Below are 17,894 nucleotides of genomic sequence, written 5' to 3'. Positions count from 1 at the left end.
GTGGGGATCCGGTGTAGGATTCTAGTGCGTCTGTGAAGTGAAGGAGACAACGTTAATCCAGCTTATACAAATACAAGAACACAAGACGTATGTGCAGTCATAAAAAAGCTATTTTATTAAGAGGCTTATTGGACCTTTAGACTCCACACTAGGAGGCCTACAGGTTTGAGTCAGGGAAAAGATTTCTATCGGTGATCAAATCCTTCTGGTCAGGGAGAGATTGCAGTTTAGTTCTACCCCATTGTAGATCTGAAGACTCAGTCAGTTGTATTTATCTGATTTTATTTCAGTTTTGTAAATTGATGTCTGTCTTTATTCACATTGTGCGGTTTTTAATATTTTTTTATTCTGTGTTGCTCCATTTAGAGCAATGAGTTGGGTGCTGTGTAGGTGTGAACTTATGTCCTGCTTTATGGCTGCCCTCAAAACTCACATGCGAGTTACATAACAGGTGGTTTTGATGTGATGGTAGTTAATTTTGATTTGATCTTACCTCCCCCCATTTCCTGTGGGGGCTGGGGTTACTGGTGGGACTTTAAATTTCCCCACTAAGTTACAACTAAGGACATTGTGTCCGAAACGTGTAAACTATTGCACGGTTTAAGGATTTGTCTGTATATGGATTAATGTTACGTCAATAAAGAAGATTTTACTGAAAAACATTACAATGCCGGAAACCTTTCTTTCTAATGTTCCAAGGAGTACCAGTTCATTCCGATCACGTGCAGCATTTGTGAATAAGGTGAACTGGATGTGTAAACCTTTGAATATCAAAGCTAGAACCAGCCGTGGATCTCGCATGGATCCAAAGATCTTCTCATTCTTTTCTCCCTTTTGCCCTGCTAAATTATTTTCTGGCAGTCAGCTTAAGGCCTCATGCACACGACCGTTGTTTTGTCCCGTATCCATTGTTCCATTTTCCGTGATTTTCTGCGGACCCATTGACTTTCAATGGGTCCAGGGAAAACTCTGCTTATGCACCGTTTTGTCATCCGCGTCCGTGATCCTTGTTTCCAGTCCGGGAAAAAATTATGACCCGTCCTATTTTTTTCACGGACAACGGTTCGCGGACCCGTTCAAGTCAATGGGTCCGTGAATAAACACTGAGGCACACAAGATTGTCGTCCGCGTCCGTTTTTTTTCCTATCATTTGCATGGCAAACTTGACTTAGATTTTATTTTTTTACTTTCCTTCATGTCTGGTGATCCTCCAAAAATAAAGGAAGACTCACGGAACCCCGTTTTGCGGACCAAGATAAACAACTGTCGTGTGCATGAGGCCTAAGGGGGGTGTCCTATCTGCTACATTCCTCTCACTGTCACAGCTCAGGGAGTGTGTTCTTTTAGCTCCATCCCTCTCAGGCCGCATGCACACAACCGTGGTGTGTTTTGCGGTCCGCAAAACACGGATGGCGTCCGTGCACGTTCCGCAATTTGCAGAACGGCACGGACAGTCTTCAAAGCGCGGACAAGAATAGGACATGTTATATTTTTTTAGAGGGGCCACGGAACGGAGCAACGGATGCGGACAGCACACTGAGTGCTGTCCGCATTTTTTGCGGCCCCATTGAAGTGAATGGGTCCGCATCAGAGCTGCCAAAACAGCGGCTCGGATGGGGACCAAAACAGCGGGCGTGTGCACGAGGCCTAACTGTCATAGCTTTCAAGATAACATACAGCTGGTGGAAGTTGAAAGATGGAACTGAGCATGTGCGACCACCTCTGAGAATCTGTCGCCTTAAAATGCAGTGCAGTCTGCATGCAGCATGTTATAAAGCAGGAGGCGCTGATCAGATATATAACTTTGTGGGAAAAGATTCAGTAAAACTTGTCATTTATACATTTATATCTTGAGTTGTACATGGAACTGTCTTTTTAGTGGCTGCTAACATTCCCTGTGTAAGTGTGCATACAGAAGGGCTGTCAGTCACTGATGGCGTTCACAGGGGAGATGTTATCAGTGGTTTATAGCATTCTTTGTGTAAAGCCTCATTCACACGCCTGCGTCCGTGCTCAAATCCAGGAGAAGGTGACCAGTGATGCATCCATGAAGCTGTCCGTTAAGGGTCCGTGTGTCTGTTTTTTGCTGTCTGACTGCCATCCGTGTTTCACTGACACTGAACAGCTGAAAAATATCTCTTCTTAATGATCCGTGAAACACAGATGGCATCCGTGTTGCATCCGTGGTTTTTACGGACACATAGACTATAAGGGGCGTGATGGATCCGTGAACCCGGACAAAATAGAGCATGCATTCCTGCTAAAAACACTGACCCGCGGACCGTGCTAAAACGCTGATGTCTGAATACACACATTCAAATGAATGGGGACGTGTGCTGTCCGTGGAGAACACGTACAGCACACGTCCATGTAACACGGACGTGTGAATGAGGCTTAAGTGTGTATACATAGATAGCTGTCAGTCGCTAATGACACTTCCGCTGTGTACTGGTATTTATACACGGAGGGTCTTGAATATACAATATAGAAAGAACAGGGCTATAAATGTATAAATTACAAGGTATCCCAAATCTGTTCCCACAAAACTATAGATCAGTCTGCTCAGCTCCTCCCGCTCTATAACAAGGTGCTGCAGCTCAAACACCAGGTTCAATGTGACGGTTCCCTTTAAGACCGTCCGTACATGTTGAGGTTTTAAGGTGTTCTGACGCAGTTTTGAAGTTAAAGCCAGGTGTGGACTGTAGATTAATAAAGAGTCAATCTTTCCTTTATATGTGTCCTCCTTTTATAATCCACACCAGATTTTGACTTAAAAAACTGCGTCTAAAAATCTGATCAAAACCTGAACATGTACAGACAGCCTTGGGCTAGGTTCACATCTGCAGCTGAGATTCCTTTAGGAGCCTCCGTTGTAGATTCTGGAAAAATACTAAATATTTTGTCCAGCAGACTGCCATTATCCATGCCACAAACCAGACGGACCCCATTATACTTAATGGGATCTGTCATGCGCCAGCAGGATCCGGCATATGCTAGATCCAGCGATGATGGTTTTCTCTTCCTATGCCGGAACAGAAAACTGGAGTTTTTTCTCAGATGTGAACTTCACCTTAGGCCTCATGCACACGACTGTTTTGGTCCGCATCCGAGCCGCCGTTTTTGCGGTTCGCATGCGGACCCTTTTTCTTCAATGGGGCCGCAAAAGATGCGGACAGCACTCCGTGTGCTGTCCGCATCCGTTGCACCGTTCTGTGGCCCCCTCCACCCCCCCAAAAAAAAAATAGCATGTCCTATTCTTGTCTGTCTTGCGGACAAGAATAGACATGTCTACAATGGGCCGCCCATTCCGTTCCTCAAATTGCGGAAAGCACACGGGCGGCTTCCGTTTTTTGCGGCTCTGTGGTTTGCGGACCGCGAAAAAACAGCACGGTCATGTGCATGTAGGCTTAGGCTTGAGAATGGTCCCAGCAAGTGGACCTAAACGTTGCATGGGTGAATAAAAGGATTCCACAATTTAACCTATAGGAAGTGCTGCGGTGTATTTATTTTTTATCGATTTATCACCATGGTTAGGTGCAATACCCTTTTGATTTTATTTTTAAAGGGGTTTTGCCATCACATACAATGGGGGCATATCGCTAGGATATACCCCCATTGTCTGATAGAGGGACCCGCACCTACAACTAGAACAGAGCTGGGAAATTAATGGAGGGCGCACTGCGCATGCGCACCCACCCTCCATTTCAATAGGGCCACCCAAAATAGCCGAGCACTGGCTCAGCTATTTCCATCTGCCCCATAGAGATGAATAGGAGCAGTGGGGAGAAGCGCTTGGTGGTGGACAGACCCCGGGAAACCGTTCTCATTGTAGAGGTGGGACCCGCACCTATCAGACAATGGGGGCATATCGTGATGGAAATGCCTCCTAAAAGGGGTTCTGCAGTTTTTTTTAAACTGATGATCTATCCTCTGGATAGAAAATCAGCATCTGAACTGTGGGGGGTCCGACACCCGGGACCCCCGCCTATCAGCTGTTTGAGAATGCAGCGGTGCTGGCAGTAGCGCAGCGGCCTTCTCACTGTTTGCCTCCGGTCACGACTAGTATCACTGGGCGGGGCTAAGTTCTGTTCACTTGAATGGAAGCAAAAATCAGGTGTGGATAATGACAGGAGAGCGAGTATTACAGACATATATTACTTTTCCTTTTTAAATCCACTCCTGGTCTTGGCTTTGAAAACTGCATAACAAAAACAGAACAGGAGGCCATACCCTTCAGCTGCAGCCCAAATCGTTAGAAAATGGCTACTTGGCTCCTAGGATTTGTACACGATAAACATATAAAATGCCAACAGGGATCTATGGTAATGAATGTGTCATTTTAAATAGTGCAGGAAAACTATCACAACCTTTAAAGGGGATGCCTAGCCTAGGAGCCAACCAACTCATTCCTATGGACCTGTCCGCAGCCCCATTCGTGTCCCCACCGGACTGAAAGTGGCTTGGTCCCATGACCACTGTTGCCAGTTACTGGCCTCAGCATTCACGTTCTAGAAAAGCAGATCACAAGTAATGACCTACTTATCTGGCATGTATCCGATGAGGCCAGTGTTTGGCTGCAGGCCACTTCTGGTCCAGCTTGGAACAGGGCATTTGCGCGTTTTTTGTTTCTTTTTTCCTTTTTCATTGGCCAAAGGTTATTGGAGTTGTTTATTCCTAGACAGGGACATCTCCTTTAATAGTGCTACCAAAAAATATAGGTCTAGCTCCAGCCTTAGGGCTCATGCACAGCTGATTTTAAGTCCTCTTCCGTTCCGTTATTCCACAAAACATATCCGTATGGTTTCCATATGCGATCTGTTTTTTGTGGATCGGAAACAGTATCTTATCAATCACCATGAGCAATATAGGCTGGGCATAGCATTTCTACAGTATGGATCTGCACAATGCGGATGACATACAGATCTGTCCCGTGTGCATTCCGTAATTATAGTGCCAGCGATGTGCGGTCCGCAAATTGCGGAATGCTCATTGCCGGTGTCTGTGTTTTGCGGCTCTGCAAAACACTTACGGACGTGTGAATGGTCCCTAATACTGATGTACATGGCACATCTTTGTTGATTTGCTGCTTTAAAATGCAAAGGCAACATCGTGGTGAAATCGTCTCATTGTACATTCTGCACTGCTGTGCTCCGTGTCTCCATTCAGATCCACTAACACAAAAAAAGTTCTTTCAAATGCCACACGCACTTAAGGAAATTTGGAGTCAGACTTGTACTGTAGTGTGAATGAATCTGAGGTCATGAGAGTGATTGATTTACTGAGGAGTAGTAAAAGGCACTGCTAGGTTTAGGGTTTGCAGCAATACCATGTGTCAGACACAACTTGAGGGCCTTCTGGATCATTTTTGAAGCTCTGCCACTTTAAGAATTTCAATTAAATGCCCGTTATGTGTTCAATATACTGTATGTATCATCCACCCTGGCTGTTTGATGGGTGTGTGCGTAAATACATTACAACATACTGTTTGTAACTAAGTTGAGGCTCTTTCAGAAGATATGTTCAGAAGAAAGGTTAACTTCCTCTTCACATGGCTGTTGCAATACCAACTTTTTTGTTTATTTATTTTTTACTTTTCTCGTCCTAATATCCATTATTGGTAGAAGTCCACTGGATTATTTCAGATGACAGGTAATTGCCTCCACATTTCTATTACCGTAGGCCTTTTTTTCTTGAAGCAGATTCCTCAGCAAAAGACGTAGGTAGCTCTTGGGGAGAGCAGGACAAATTTATCATGAGTAGTGTGAATATGAAGTTTTACTCTGCTAGGTTGTGCATGTGCTGAGGAGGCGGGGCTTCCACTTTGAATTACTCTGCATTGAGCCACTTTACAGCCCCTTTTTTCCTGCTCTGAGTACTGGTCTCCCAGTTGGATTCTGCAGCTGTTACTCAGCAAAGGGAATGGAGGGGCTATGAAGCAACACAATGCAGAGAGTACTCCACAGCAAAAGCTTGCCTTCAGGGCACTTACAGAAGCTGGCAGAATAAAATCTCATATTCACACTACTCCTGGTAATAAAAGCTCAACCAAAGGCATGTTTGTCCTGCACTCTCCAGACCCTACTTAGTGCTGTCAGCAGTTTAGCATGGTCAAAACAGCTGACAGACTCTCTCATTCACATGACCCTATTCGGGATCCGTTTTAGTTTCATATCGAAAAGGTTCTGAATACGGTGACAGTGTTAGTGCTAATGCACGTATTCAGAATTCCCAACGTGCAAATCCTAATTTCACTGGCTCATTATATCCACTTACCTTGAATTTTCATAAGGAGACACACCACACTGGGTGTTCACGAGCAAAAATAATTGTAGCATTCTCCGTCACGTGCTGCCTCGTGGACCATGTTCTTCCATATTTTCTAAATGAAGATGTACTCTTGTACTAAGAATGAGCTGTTTAGTTATTTCTGGCCATTGAATAGGCCTTAAAAGGAATCAGTCACATTAAAGCCTCATGCACATGACCATATCCGTTTTTTGTTCCATAAAATCGCAGATTTGCAAAACACGGATACTGGCTGTGCGTACCTCACATTTTGCCTTTTCGCACATCCCCGCCAATGTTTAAGAATGCCTATTCCATGCTGCAAAATAGACAAGAATAGGACAAAGTTCTATCTTTTGTGTGGGACAGCGGATATGGACAGCACAAAGTGATATATAGGCATTGTCAAGGCTAATAATATTAACTTGATTCTTCTATTTCAGATATTTGGAGTCTTGGTGTCATCCTGTTCATGCTGGTGTGTGGGACTCCTCCATTCCAAGAAGCCAATGACAGTGAAACTCTTACAATGATCATGGACTGTAAATATACGGTGCCCAAGCATGTGTCCAAAGAGTGTAAAGAGTAAGTACTAGATTAAATTGCAGGAGCAATGGGGTTATATGGTGTCAAACATACTGAAAACAACTTGTTTTGGGCATAGCATTTAGATTGAGGGCCTTTGATTGGGATCGTCTAATGATTCCAGAATAACGGACTTTTGGGACCCTCCATGCAATGTAGAAGAACTTATTGTAATTAGAAATAATGGGACAGCTCACAACATATTAATCGAAGACCACTATGGCTGTATAAAATATTCTTAATTTTAGGAGTTGTTACATCAATACAGAAGTAATTTTTTTGTATTTTAAAGCATCTAAGTAATAGATCATTCATAGACCTCAATAGAAAATGGCTCCATTTGGAGCAAAAAGATGTAATCAGATATAACATGTTGGGCAATAAGAAATTCTAAATAACCCGACAAGCCTTTTTATTTTATTTTTTCGGTAGCGGCGCATTTCTTTCCTTTTTAGTTTTTTTTTAAACGACAGCATAGTGAGGAGTTTTACCATGGACTTTTTTATCGGCACAAAAATGTCAAATTATTTGTAAAAACTCACGATTTTCATGGTGTTTTCTACAAGCCAGAAAAACCTCTTGAAGCATGGGCTACCAAGCATCTTGCAGAGCAAAAAAACTATGATTAGTGCAATTCTGATGGATTATGACTGGGTCCAATTTGGCACTTTCACAGAATCCACTTAAAGGGGTTGTCTGACTTCAGTAAGTGGCATTTATCATGTAGAGAAAGTTAATACAAGACACTTACTAATATATGGTTATTGTCCATATTGCTTCCTTTGCTGGCTGGATTGATTTTTCCATATACTGCTCGTTTCCATGGTAACAACCACCCCGCAGTCCATCAGCAGTGGTCGTGCTTGCACACTATATGCCGGGACCGTGGTAGCGCACATAGACTTTTTCCTATAGTGTGCAAGCCCAACCACTGCTGCTGGATTTAAAGGGTGATCATAACCATGGAAACGAGCAGTGTATAATGTGATAGAAAAATTAATCTAGCCAGCAAAGGAAGCAATATAGACAATCACAGTACATTAGTAAGTGGCTTGTATTAACTTTCTCTACATGATAAATGCCATTTGCTAAAGTGACACAACCCCTTTTAAAATAAGGGGGAGGGGGAAATGGGTAGTGAACAATCTCTAACCCAGTCTCACACAAACAGTTAAATCGACACACAAGCAAATGGTCCTTCACTGCATCAACAGGGCACATGTTAGCAGGAAGTGCCCCATTGTGGACCGGGCAATTGCCAATTTCTATCTCCTTGCAGCTGGTCCTCTCTGTGGTTCATCTTCTATTAAAGGGGTTCTGCACTTTCATTTAACTGATGATCTATCCAGAGGATAGATCATCAGTTAAATGAAAGTTCAGAACCCCTTTAAGTATGGGAACATTTGTTTGTATATCGATTTATTTGTTTGTTGGTTAGGAGGATTCACCCTCCCCTCTAATGGTCGCTTGAGGAACCCTGTAGGGGACGACACAGGGACAGAATAGTGTAGGGTGATCTTAGGGCACAGACCGGGTAGGTTTGTGTTCTGTGGTGGTTTCCCCTTGCAGGGTGCCCCACAGAGATAGAGGTTTAGGTGACATTTGTAAGGTGTAATCCTTTGTATACCAAATGTCATGTAAATTCTAGAATAGTGGTAAAAACAATCTAATTCATTATAAAGACCATTTTTTGAGGCCTCCACAGTCTCTGGTTGTCTGATCTTATTTCATAGTTTATTTAGGCGACTTTAGCGCCATGTTTTCTGTGACGGATAAGGCTTTTATGTTCTTTCACGCAGTGGTTTTTATAGCTCACATTCTTTTTAATGGTTCAACCTTGTCTAAATAGTGAGACGATGAAATGGGCTTACTCTTTGAACCTAAGAGGGTGCGAATCCCCATTATCAATACTTTTACTTATCATATTGATTAGACATTTTACTATTTAACCTTGTTGAAAAGGCTTTTGCTAACTGTTGTAGAAGTATGGAAGAAGAAGGGACACAATCATATTGGAGGTCTCCTCAAAGTCAGATGTTTCCCCAACCTTTTAAATATTCACAATAAATGTCTGATGCGAGTAACACATTACATGGGTATATCCGCTCAGATGTGTGCATGTGCTTTCCTACCTGTTCAGTTTACCATTCTTATGTTTTGTCACTTGTATTCCCAGCCTGATCACACGTATGCTCCAGAGAGATCCCAAGCGAAGAGCATCTCTAGAGGAAATTGAAAACCATCCTTGGCTCCAAGGAGTTGATCCGTCACCTGCAACAAAATATAACATTCCTCTAGTGTCCTACAAAAACCTCTCTGAGGAGGAACACAACAGCATTATACAGAGGATGGTTCTAGGCGACATAGCAGATCGGGATGCCATTGTTGAGTAAGTGGTTACTGCCGCTTCCCTGAGGGATTGTTGTCTGATGTGTGAGCTAAAATTTGATATGTTGCCATGTTTTATAGATATGTACAGATTTTGCTGCATTTCCTAATATGTATGGGCTTTACTTGTTTTCACTTCTCGATCTGTTTTTGCTCCTCAGTGCTTTGGAAACCAACAAGTACAACCACATCACCGCCACATACTTCTTGTTGGCTGAGAGGATATTGAGAGAGAAGCAAGAAAAGGAGATCCAAACACGGTCAGCCAGTCCCAGTAACATCAAAGCCCAATTCAGGTACTGATCTTAGCATTTCTGTCACATTGACTGCAAATCTGCAAGCTTGTGCCATGGAAACTAATTGAATACAGTTAACTATTAAGCTGTCTTTAGGTGGCCATAGCCACCAGATTTTTCTTGGTGGATCCCATCATTTCAGCCAGGTTCATTAGTATTCAAATGTCTATAGAGGCTGGATGATCATCCTCTGATGATCCCATTGATGGAAGCTAGGCTACAAAAGGTTGGGTGGATCCTATGATTTTTTTTTCTCCTAGTGGTGCCATAGTTATTTTTTTGAACTATTGAATAAATATGCATGTGTGGTTAACCGCTATAGCATGCCGATGAGCATTTTAGTGCCTATGGGTGCTTTTATATTTGTGGCCCTGAATTTTAGAATACTTGTTATCTGTTGATGATCATGGCCAGTCACATTGAGTCTCAGCCTTGTAAAGCTTAGTTTTCATTTATTCATTAGTTTCCACTGTCCAGAAACTGTTGATGAATTGATTAAAAAAACAAAAGCTGAAATCTAAGAGTGAATATGATAAACGTGGCCTTCCGGGTCCATCCCTTTTGTGTCACAAAAGATAGGACATGTCCTATCTTCGGCCACATCTTGTGGATCACGGACCCCTTGAAGTCAATGGGTCCCCACCGTGAAGCGGAGTGCATAGTGCCAGTATCTGTGTTTTGCGGATCCGTGGTTTGCCTTTGTGTGATTGCAGCTTAAGGCGGAATTTAGATAGATGATAGGAAACTGGTCTGTGTTCCAGATGGTGGACACAGATGATTATTTTAAACTTCCGTGAATGAGTCTTCACTCTTGTGAACTGGGATGTGAAATTACCCATTGACTTTAATGGATCAGTGTTCAGTCCGGGTCTTGTCCGTGCTAAACTCTAAGAGCGTTCACACTAGTGTGCCCCTTTAGTTTAGAGGGTAACAATAGCATACGCAGCACCACAGCAGAACCCCAGTGTACTTCATTATAAGACATTAGTGTCTGTTGGGCGCCTTTGGTGTGCGCCAAACCACCATCACCATTATAGTTTTCTTTAGAATGAAAACCATGATAGTGGTGTGAACAGAGCCTAATTTGTGATTTCCCTGATGCCCATTTAGACATATAAAACATAGGATGGGCAGCACCAATTATCAGAGCCAATGGGTGCTACCAGCATGTATTCACTGACATACAAAAAGAGAAAATGGATGCACACCATATAACATTATTAAAGTTTAGATGTATCAATAGGCAAGACAAGTACAAAAGATTTCATGAATAAATCCCTAATAAATTAACAAAAGTGACCAGCACAGAAGATATCATATAAACCCCAAATGTGTTTACAGACAGAAATAGAACTCATTGTGACATCAAGTGAACAGGAATCAATAAATTGTATACAATACAAAAATACTAATACTATACTATATAGCCAGTTGTTATGGAAGACCTCTTTCAAAGTGTAGTGGGGCTGGACCCCAGATGTACCACATCCATAAGTTATGTGGCTTCCAGCCTCACTACACTTTGGAAGAGGTCTTCTTCTAGCACTTTATTGATATCTTCTTTCTCTGACCTCATTCCTTGGTTCTATTGTGTTGTGGGGGGGGGGGGGGGGGAAATCTTCTCATATAAGTAATTCTTTGAGACCTTCAGGTCTTCGGTGTCCAATAAAGCTTTTAATAAATTTATATGGTGGGCATCTGTTTTTGGAATGTACTTTCCTCTTTTTTATGTCATTCCTTGATGCCTCTTGACAGTCATAGAATGAAATTCTGACACTCCAAGACTGCTACGAGAGGCAGGAAACTGCATACAGATTTAGGTGGGTGGAAGTTTCCTGGGGAAATTGTGTGAAAATTGGTGAAAACAAGAACCATCTCATCCCCATGGCAATCAGTGCATTCAATTTGCTACTTAAAGGGGTTGTGCATGGGTTTTATACTGATAACCTATCCTCAGGATAGGTCATCAATATCTGATCTGCGGGGGTCCGGCACCAGGCACCCCCATAGATCAGCTGTTTGAGAGGAGGCAGCACTCTATGCGAGCACTACTTCCTGTTCGTTACACTTCCTGTCGTCTCAGAAGTACACTGTAAGGCCTCATGCACACGACCGTTGTTTTGGTCCGCATCCGAGCCTCCGTTTTTGCGGCTCTGATCCGGACCAATTCACTTTAATGGGGCCGCAAAAGATGTGGACAGCACTGTCCGCATCCGTTGCTCCGTTCTGTAGCCCCACAAAAAAAAAAAAATATGTCCTATTCTTGTCCGTTTTGCGGTCAAGAATAGGCATTTCTACAATGGGCCGCCCATTCTGTTCCGCAAATTGCGTAAGGCACACGGGCGGCTTCCGTTTTTTTTGCGGATCCGCAGTTTGTGGACCGCAAAAATCTGAATAGTCGTGTGCATGAGGCCTAATAAGTACTCACTCTATTCCCTTGAATGGATCGAGTACTTGAAATTACATTACACCGCAAGAGAGATGATGCGTGGTGTAATAAAGAGATAGCAGCACTTCCATGGAGCGCCGCCTCCTCTTCAAACAGCTGATTGGCGCAGATTAGATATTGGTGACCTAGGTAATCAATATAAAACCCCTGCACAACCCCTTTAAAGGCCGGTTGGTTTCTCTGTGCTAATTTTTCTTCACGCACACCGCTGTTTGACTAACCGTTGTTCTAACAAACTGGCAGCATGGTGATGAACCTGAGAGCAAATTCCCCCCCCCCCCCCTTTTTTTTTTTTTTTTTTTTTTTTTTTTTCTTTTTCTTTCTGCTTCAGCTGGTATATTATATAGTTTTATTTCTGTTCTGTGTATGTACTGAATGTTTACAATGCAAATATGTGACTGCTTTCCAGTTCTCTGGTGCTTATTTGTATCATAGCAACTGGAAGTGGCCTAGCAAAGGGCAGAGACTGGCCAGGCTCTTGTGATTGTTCGCATTTTGCCCATTAAGTGAGCACTGTAATCAAGTAACGTCAAGTATAAATCTGCCTCAAATAGAACACAGGCCCTTGCACGTGTCTAATGGCAGAAAAAAAAGCACAAATAGCATTTGCTGTGCTGAGTCTTAATTTATGTAATTCTGCCTTATGCCCATTTATTTTACAGTTGATTGGTAAAATTTTAGCTCTGCAGGGAACCCAGTCCGTCTGTGACCACAAAGTACAGTAGATGGCAATAATTTACAATCCATTCATTGAAAACTATTGCTGAGAACTCTTAAATAGAGATGAGCGAATGTCCACTTATGACATTCGTTCAGACTTCGTATGATGGTAAAAGGTGAATTGCGTTATGGATTCCGTTACCACGGACCATAACGCAATTCTATGACGGAATGCCTTTAGAGGCATTCCGTTATTCATTCCGTCATAATAGAAGTCTATGGGCTGCAAAACGGAACCGTCGAGAGGACTCCGCTGCATAACGGAAACGGGACGGATCCGTTTTGCAGCCCATAGACTTCTATTATGACGGAATGATTAACGGAATGCCTCTAAAGGCATTCCGTCATAGAATTGCGTTATGGTCCATGATAACTGAATCCATAACGCAATTCACCTTTTACCACCAAACGAAGTGTGAGCTCATCTCTACTCCTAACCTATATAGTGGGTGTATTATTAACTCTATAATATATGTATACAGTATACCCAGAAAATAGCACTCCATGCAGTGTTATACTAAATACTACAAACTTTATTGAACCACAGTATATGCAAACAAACTATAAAATCACAAATGGGCAGTATGCTAGCAAGGCCTAACTACAGGTGGACTAAATAAAGTTCAGGTGCTAATGCTACCAATCAACAATCCAGAGTGGAATAAATCATACTATAATAACAAACACGGTACAAAAATAATCAGGATTCGTACAGCCAATAGTGGCAGTTGCAAGCTCAACACATTTTGGTTTTGGCTTCACCTGGGGCAGACCACTGCAAATAAAGGCTTCAGTTCACTGAAGGATGTGGCCAGCACCACAAAGCTGAGGTTCCGGGCCCTGCCTCTCGGTACTCAGAAGTTCTTCTTTAGATAAAGTCCTTTTTTTAGGGATGCTGCAAACCCCAGACAGGTATCATTTCAATCAGCAGGATGAGCTTCACTAGGCAGTACGCCTGGTTTAATAGGGTTGTTAGCACCTCTGAAAGGTCTTTAATAAATACTCATTTGAATATCTAGGGGTTAATTGGCTGGTAAGAATTATTATTTAATTTTTATTTATTTTTTGAGGTGTCAAAATGTCTTAGACACTGATCCCCCACCGCTTCTGATCCAATACTTCCTACATTGCCCGCTAGTGTCTACTTCCTGGTCCCTCTCAACACAGAAATGTGACCAATTGTCAATCATTGGTTGAGGCAGGTCACAAGACCAACATGGGGCCCAGAGAAGCATTGGAACAGAGGTATCTGGGATCATTGTGGGGAGTATGACTTATTTAATTGTTTAAGCCATTTTGTTACAAATTTTACAATAACTCTAAAAATGTGTTCCTTAGGCAATCATGGCCCACAAAGATTGATGTTCCACAAGACTTGGAGGATGATCTGACAGCCTCTCCACTGGCCCACGTGACTGTCGCAGCAACACCAGCACGAAGTGCAGAAAATGTGCTGAATGGCCATAGAAATAAAGGCCTTGTGGAACCACTGAAAAAGGAGGATGTGCCCGATTTTTCTGGACCAGCACCTTCAGGAATAACTCCTGTGGCCCTGAACCCATCAACAAGTGGAAGGAAATGTCTTTTCAGAGTAGAGGAAGACGAGGAGGAAGATGAAGAAGATAAGAAGCCTATTCAACTATCCACACAAGTTGTTTTGCGCCGCAAGCCCTCTGTTACAAATCGCCTAACATCCAGGAAGAGTGCCCCAGTGCTCAACCAGATCTTTGAAGAAGGAGAGTCTGATGATGAGTTTGATATGGATGAAAATCTTCCCCCAAAGCTGAGTAGATTAAAAATGAACATAGCATCTCCTGGTACTGTGCATAAAAGATACCACAGAAGGAAAAGCCAAGGTCGGGGCTCAAGCTGTAGCAGCTCAGAAACTAGTGATGATGACTCTGAGAGCAGGAGGCGTCTGGATAAAGATAGTGGCTTTACCTATTCGTGGCACAGAAGAGACAGCAGTGAAGGTCCTCCAGGAAATCAAGGTGATGGGGGAGGACAAAGTAAACCAAGTAATGGAAGTACAGGTGTTGACAAAACTAGTCCAAGTGATAACAAAGGAGGTGGCAGTCCATCTAGTACTTCGGGAGGTAACACCAACAATTCTTCTGGGAACAGCCGTAACTGCGCTGGTTCTGGGAACTCAGTGCAACAGTCTTCAAGAACCGCAGGAGAACTTGTAGAGAGCCTGAAACTCATGGGTTTGTGTTTGGGCTCCCAACTCCATAATGGAGCCAAGTATATAATTGACCCTCAAAATAACCTGTCATTTTCAAGTGTCAAAGTGCAGGAGAAGTCTAGCTGGAAGATGTGCATCAGCTCCAGTGGCACTGCCAGTAAAACGGCACCTACTGGCAGTATAAAATTATTCTCTGGCCAAATGTCAGACACTGCTCATGAACTAGAACTTCTGAAGAGCAAGAACTTTAAGAACAATGTTTTACAGCTACCTCTTTGCGAAAAAACAATATCTGTGAATATCAAACGGAAGGAGGGACTACTGTGTACTGCTAGTCAGGCCAGCTGTTGCCATGTGATATAACAGTCGCTTGCTGTACATAGCAGTGTGACACCATTGTTCAAGGCTGAGAACATTTACTGTTTTTTGTCTATGCCATTTTTGTCGTCTTATTTTTATTTTTTATTTTTTTTAGGTGGGCTTCATGGGCAATTATTTATTACTGTTTTATTTAGTTTTTGCCGGGTAGATCAGCAGCACATTGTATTTCTATGCATGCTGCTCGCTGACACGTTTTTTTTTGTAGCTCATTTTGACTATTTTTACTGTGTAAATTTCAATTGTTTTAACAAAAACAAAAAGAAATCATTTTGAGTGTGACCTTCAAACATATTTTGTGAGGAGCACTTAAATCTCATTTTCAGCACTTAAGCTAAGGAGAACTTTTTTAGGTTTCCTTATTCGCATAATTCCAGTCCTTACTATTGTGATTGTTGTGTGTCTGAGAGAGAACCAAAGCAATAATGTTATGTTGTAGAAATCCTTCCCTAGGGTGGTCTTATATATTCCAAGGCTTGCACAAATTAAACATGCACTGAAATGCAGTGTTCCAAGACATTTAAGTCCCTTGTTTGTCCTACAACTATCAGAATCTGCTTCGAACCACCCTAGAATTTGAAGTATTGTCCAAAAAGATTATGGCAACCTTCACTTTTATTTTTACACAAATGAAGACAATCCTTTTATTTCCCCCCTCACCCCTATCCCGTGAGCCTCAGTACAGGTTTACTTGATCCCACTAAATGGTTTCCTTGATACATAATGAACCACTACCGTGTGGTTGTTTACATAGCCGGGTAGGTCCCAGAATCCTTTAATGCTTCTGTTGTCGAACAGTTATGTAAAATCATTTTCCATATATGATATTGTACTATAACGCATCTATAAATATAATTTTTTTAAAGAAACAAATAGACATAATTTTAATTAGAACAAAAAAATGTGTTTATACAAATGATTTATTTCTGCTTTGTATTAAGAAATCTATTTAAGTCTGAAGTAGTCCAACACATCTAATGTCCATGAATCTGTTTTTCAGTAGAGATGTTTAGTCATAGAACCACTTACAAAGGTGGAACATTTTTTTTGTGGTGAGATTTAATCTAATTACTTCTGGAAACTGGTACTTATAATGAATGTCCTCCTTTTAAAAAGCAGTATTTCCATGTTGACTTTTATGGTATATCTATAGAATACCCCATAAATGTCTGATAGGTGCAAGTCTCCACCTTTGGGACCTGTAGCCATCTTGAGAACGGGATTTCTCTCTTAACCTGTATGGGAGTTCCGAATATAGCTGAGCATGCTAACCATACCATAGAAATGAAGTGGTGGCCGTGCATGCGCTTCTTTCTAAATTCACTTTTATGGATTTAGGAAAATTGCAAAGTAAGCCTACCCCAATTCTCAAGGTAGGACGCACACCTATGGGACATTTGTGGCACGTTGAGTGGGTAGGAGTAACCCTTTAACATCACACCGATATCGGGTCCATCATTCTGTTCTGAATCCTTTTTTAATACATCCTAAAGTTGAGTTTTTCTCAGAGCTCTAAATTCCCTGCATTAATATAGCTGATAAAATTTTGTCTCTGAAAATAGATGGGGCATAATTCATAATGTTTTATAATTGTGTTCATTATATTAAAGGGTTTGTCTGCAGTTTATAAGAATTAAAGGTACCTGTCGGAAATCTATTAAAAGGCCCACTGTCAAATCTGCTGACTCATCGGTGAGCCCTGTCAGTCTTTGGCTGCAATAATCAGGATTTGGCATGGCACATCATCGTTGCATGGAAATTAAAACTGTCACTGACTTCAGCAGTGATCATAGCATGTACAGCACATGACCGCTGAGACCAGTAATTGGTTAGCATGGCCACATAATTTTATGACACGTCAAGGCCTGTCGGGGACAGTCAGTGTGGCTGAGGATCTGACAACTGAGTACTGTTTGGTTTACTATATTATAAGGTTTGCTGCCAAAACTTTCAGTTTCTTCACTTTCGGAAACCTGTTTAACGTTTGCTATAAGCCACCTCTTGTGGTGGCTACAGGAAGCCAGAATTTTACCATTGAACTGCATGCTTATCAAGGGGGTTTAGAGCTCTTTGCCACTTATGGGTCTGTTTTTCTCATACAAAGATGGACCTATTTAGATAAAAAAAAAGTTGTTGTTCAAGGGTGGACATCCACAGTAAAGAGCATCTGCCACCATGATTATAGTAACATCATTTGTAAGGCTGAAAAAAGACATCTGTCCATCCGTTTCAGACTGATGTCCTGAAAAGTTGATTGAGAGGAAGGCAAAAAATTGTTTCCCGACTCTAATCACGCAATCAGAATAACTCCCTGGATCAACGACGCATCTCTAGTAACTATATCCTGTAATATTATTACACTCCAGAAATACATCCCAGGCCCCTCAACCAGAGAGTTCCATAGTCTCACTGCTCTTACCGTAAAGAATCCTCTTCTATGTTTGTGTACAAGCCTTCTTTCCTCCAGACGCAGAGGATGTCCCCTCGTCACAGTCCTGGGGATAAATGGATAATGGGAGAGATCTCTGTACTGACCTCTGATATACATGGTTATTAGATCGCCACTCAGTTGTCTTTTTTTCTAAACCGAATAACCCTAATTTTGGGT

At 42.1% G+C, this 17,894-nt stretch overlaps 1 protein-coding gene across 1 annotated transcript in view; it reads left to right on the top strand.

Moving 5' to 3' along the window:
- Positions 1-17,665, top strand: part of SNRK (SNF related kinase) — a 74,869-nt gene extending 57,204 nt beyond the window's left edge. The window contains exons 3-6 of the mRNA XM_044294086.1: positions 6,729-6,870; positions 9,047-9,259; positions 9,420-9,554; positions 14,062-17,665. Coding sequence (XP_044150021.1) covers positions 6,729-6,870; positions 9,047-9,259; positions 9,420-9,554; positions 14,062-15,271 — 1,700 coding nt within the window. The 3' untranslated portion in view covers positions 15,272-17,665. The remainder of the gene's footprint in view (positions 1-6,728; positions 6,871-9,046; positions 9,260-9,419; positions 9,555-14,061) is intronic.
- Positions 17,666-17,894: the final 229 nt, after the last annotated feature.

The sequence above is a fragment of the Bufo gargarizans genome, chromosome 5, assembly GCF_014858855.1.
Source record: "Bufo gargarizans isolate SCDJY-AF-19 chromosome 5, ASM1485885v1, whole genome shotgun sequence".
Classification (NCBI taxonomy): Eukaryota; Metazoa; Chordata; class Amphibia; order Anura; family Bufonidae; genus Bufo; species Bufo gargarizans.
This window is presented reverse-complemented; position numbering and strand designations above follow the sequence as displayed.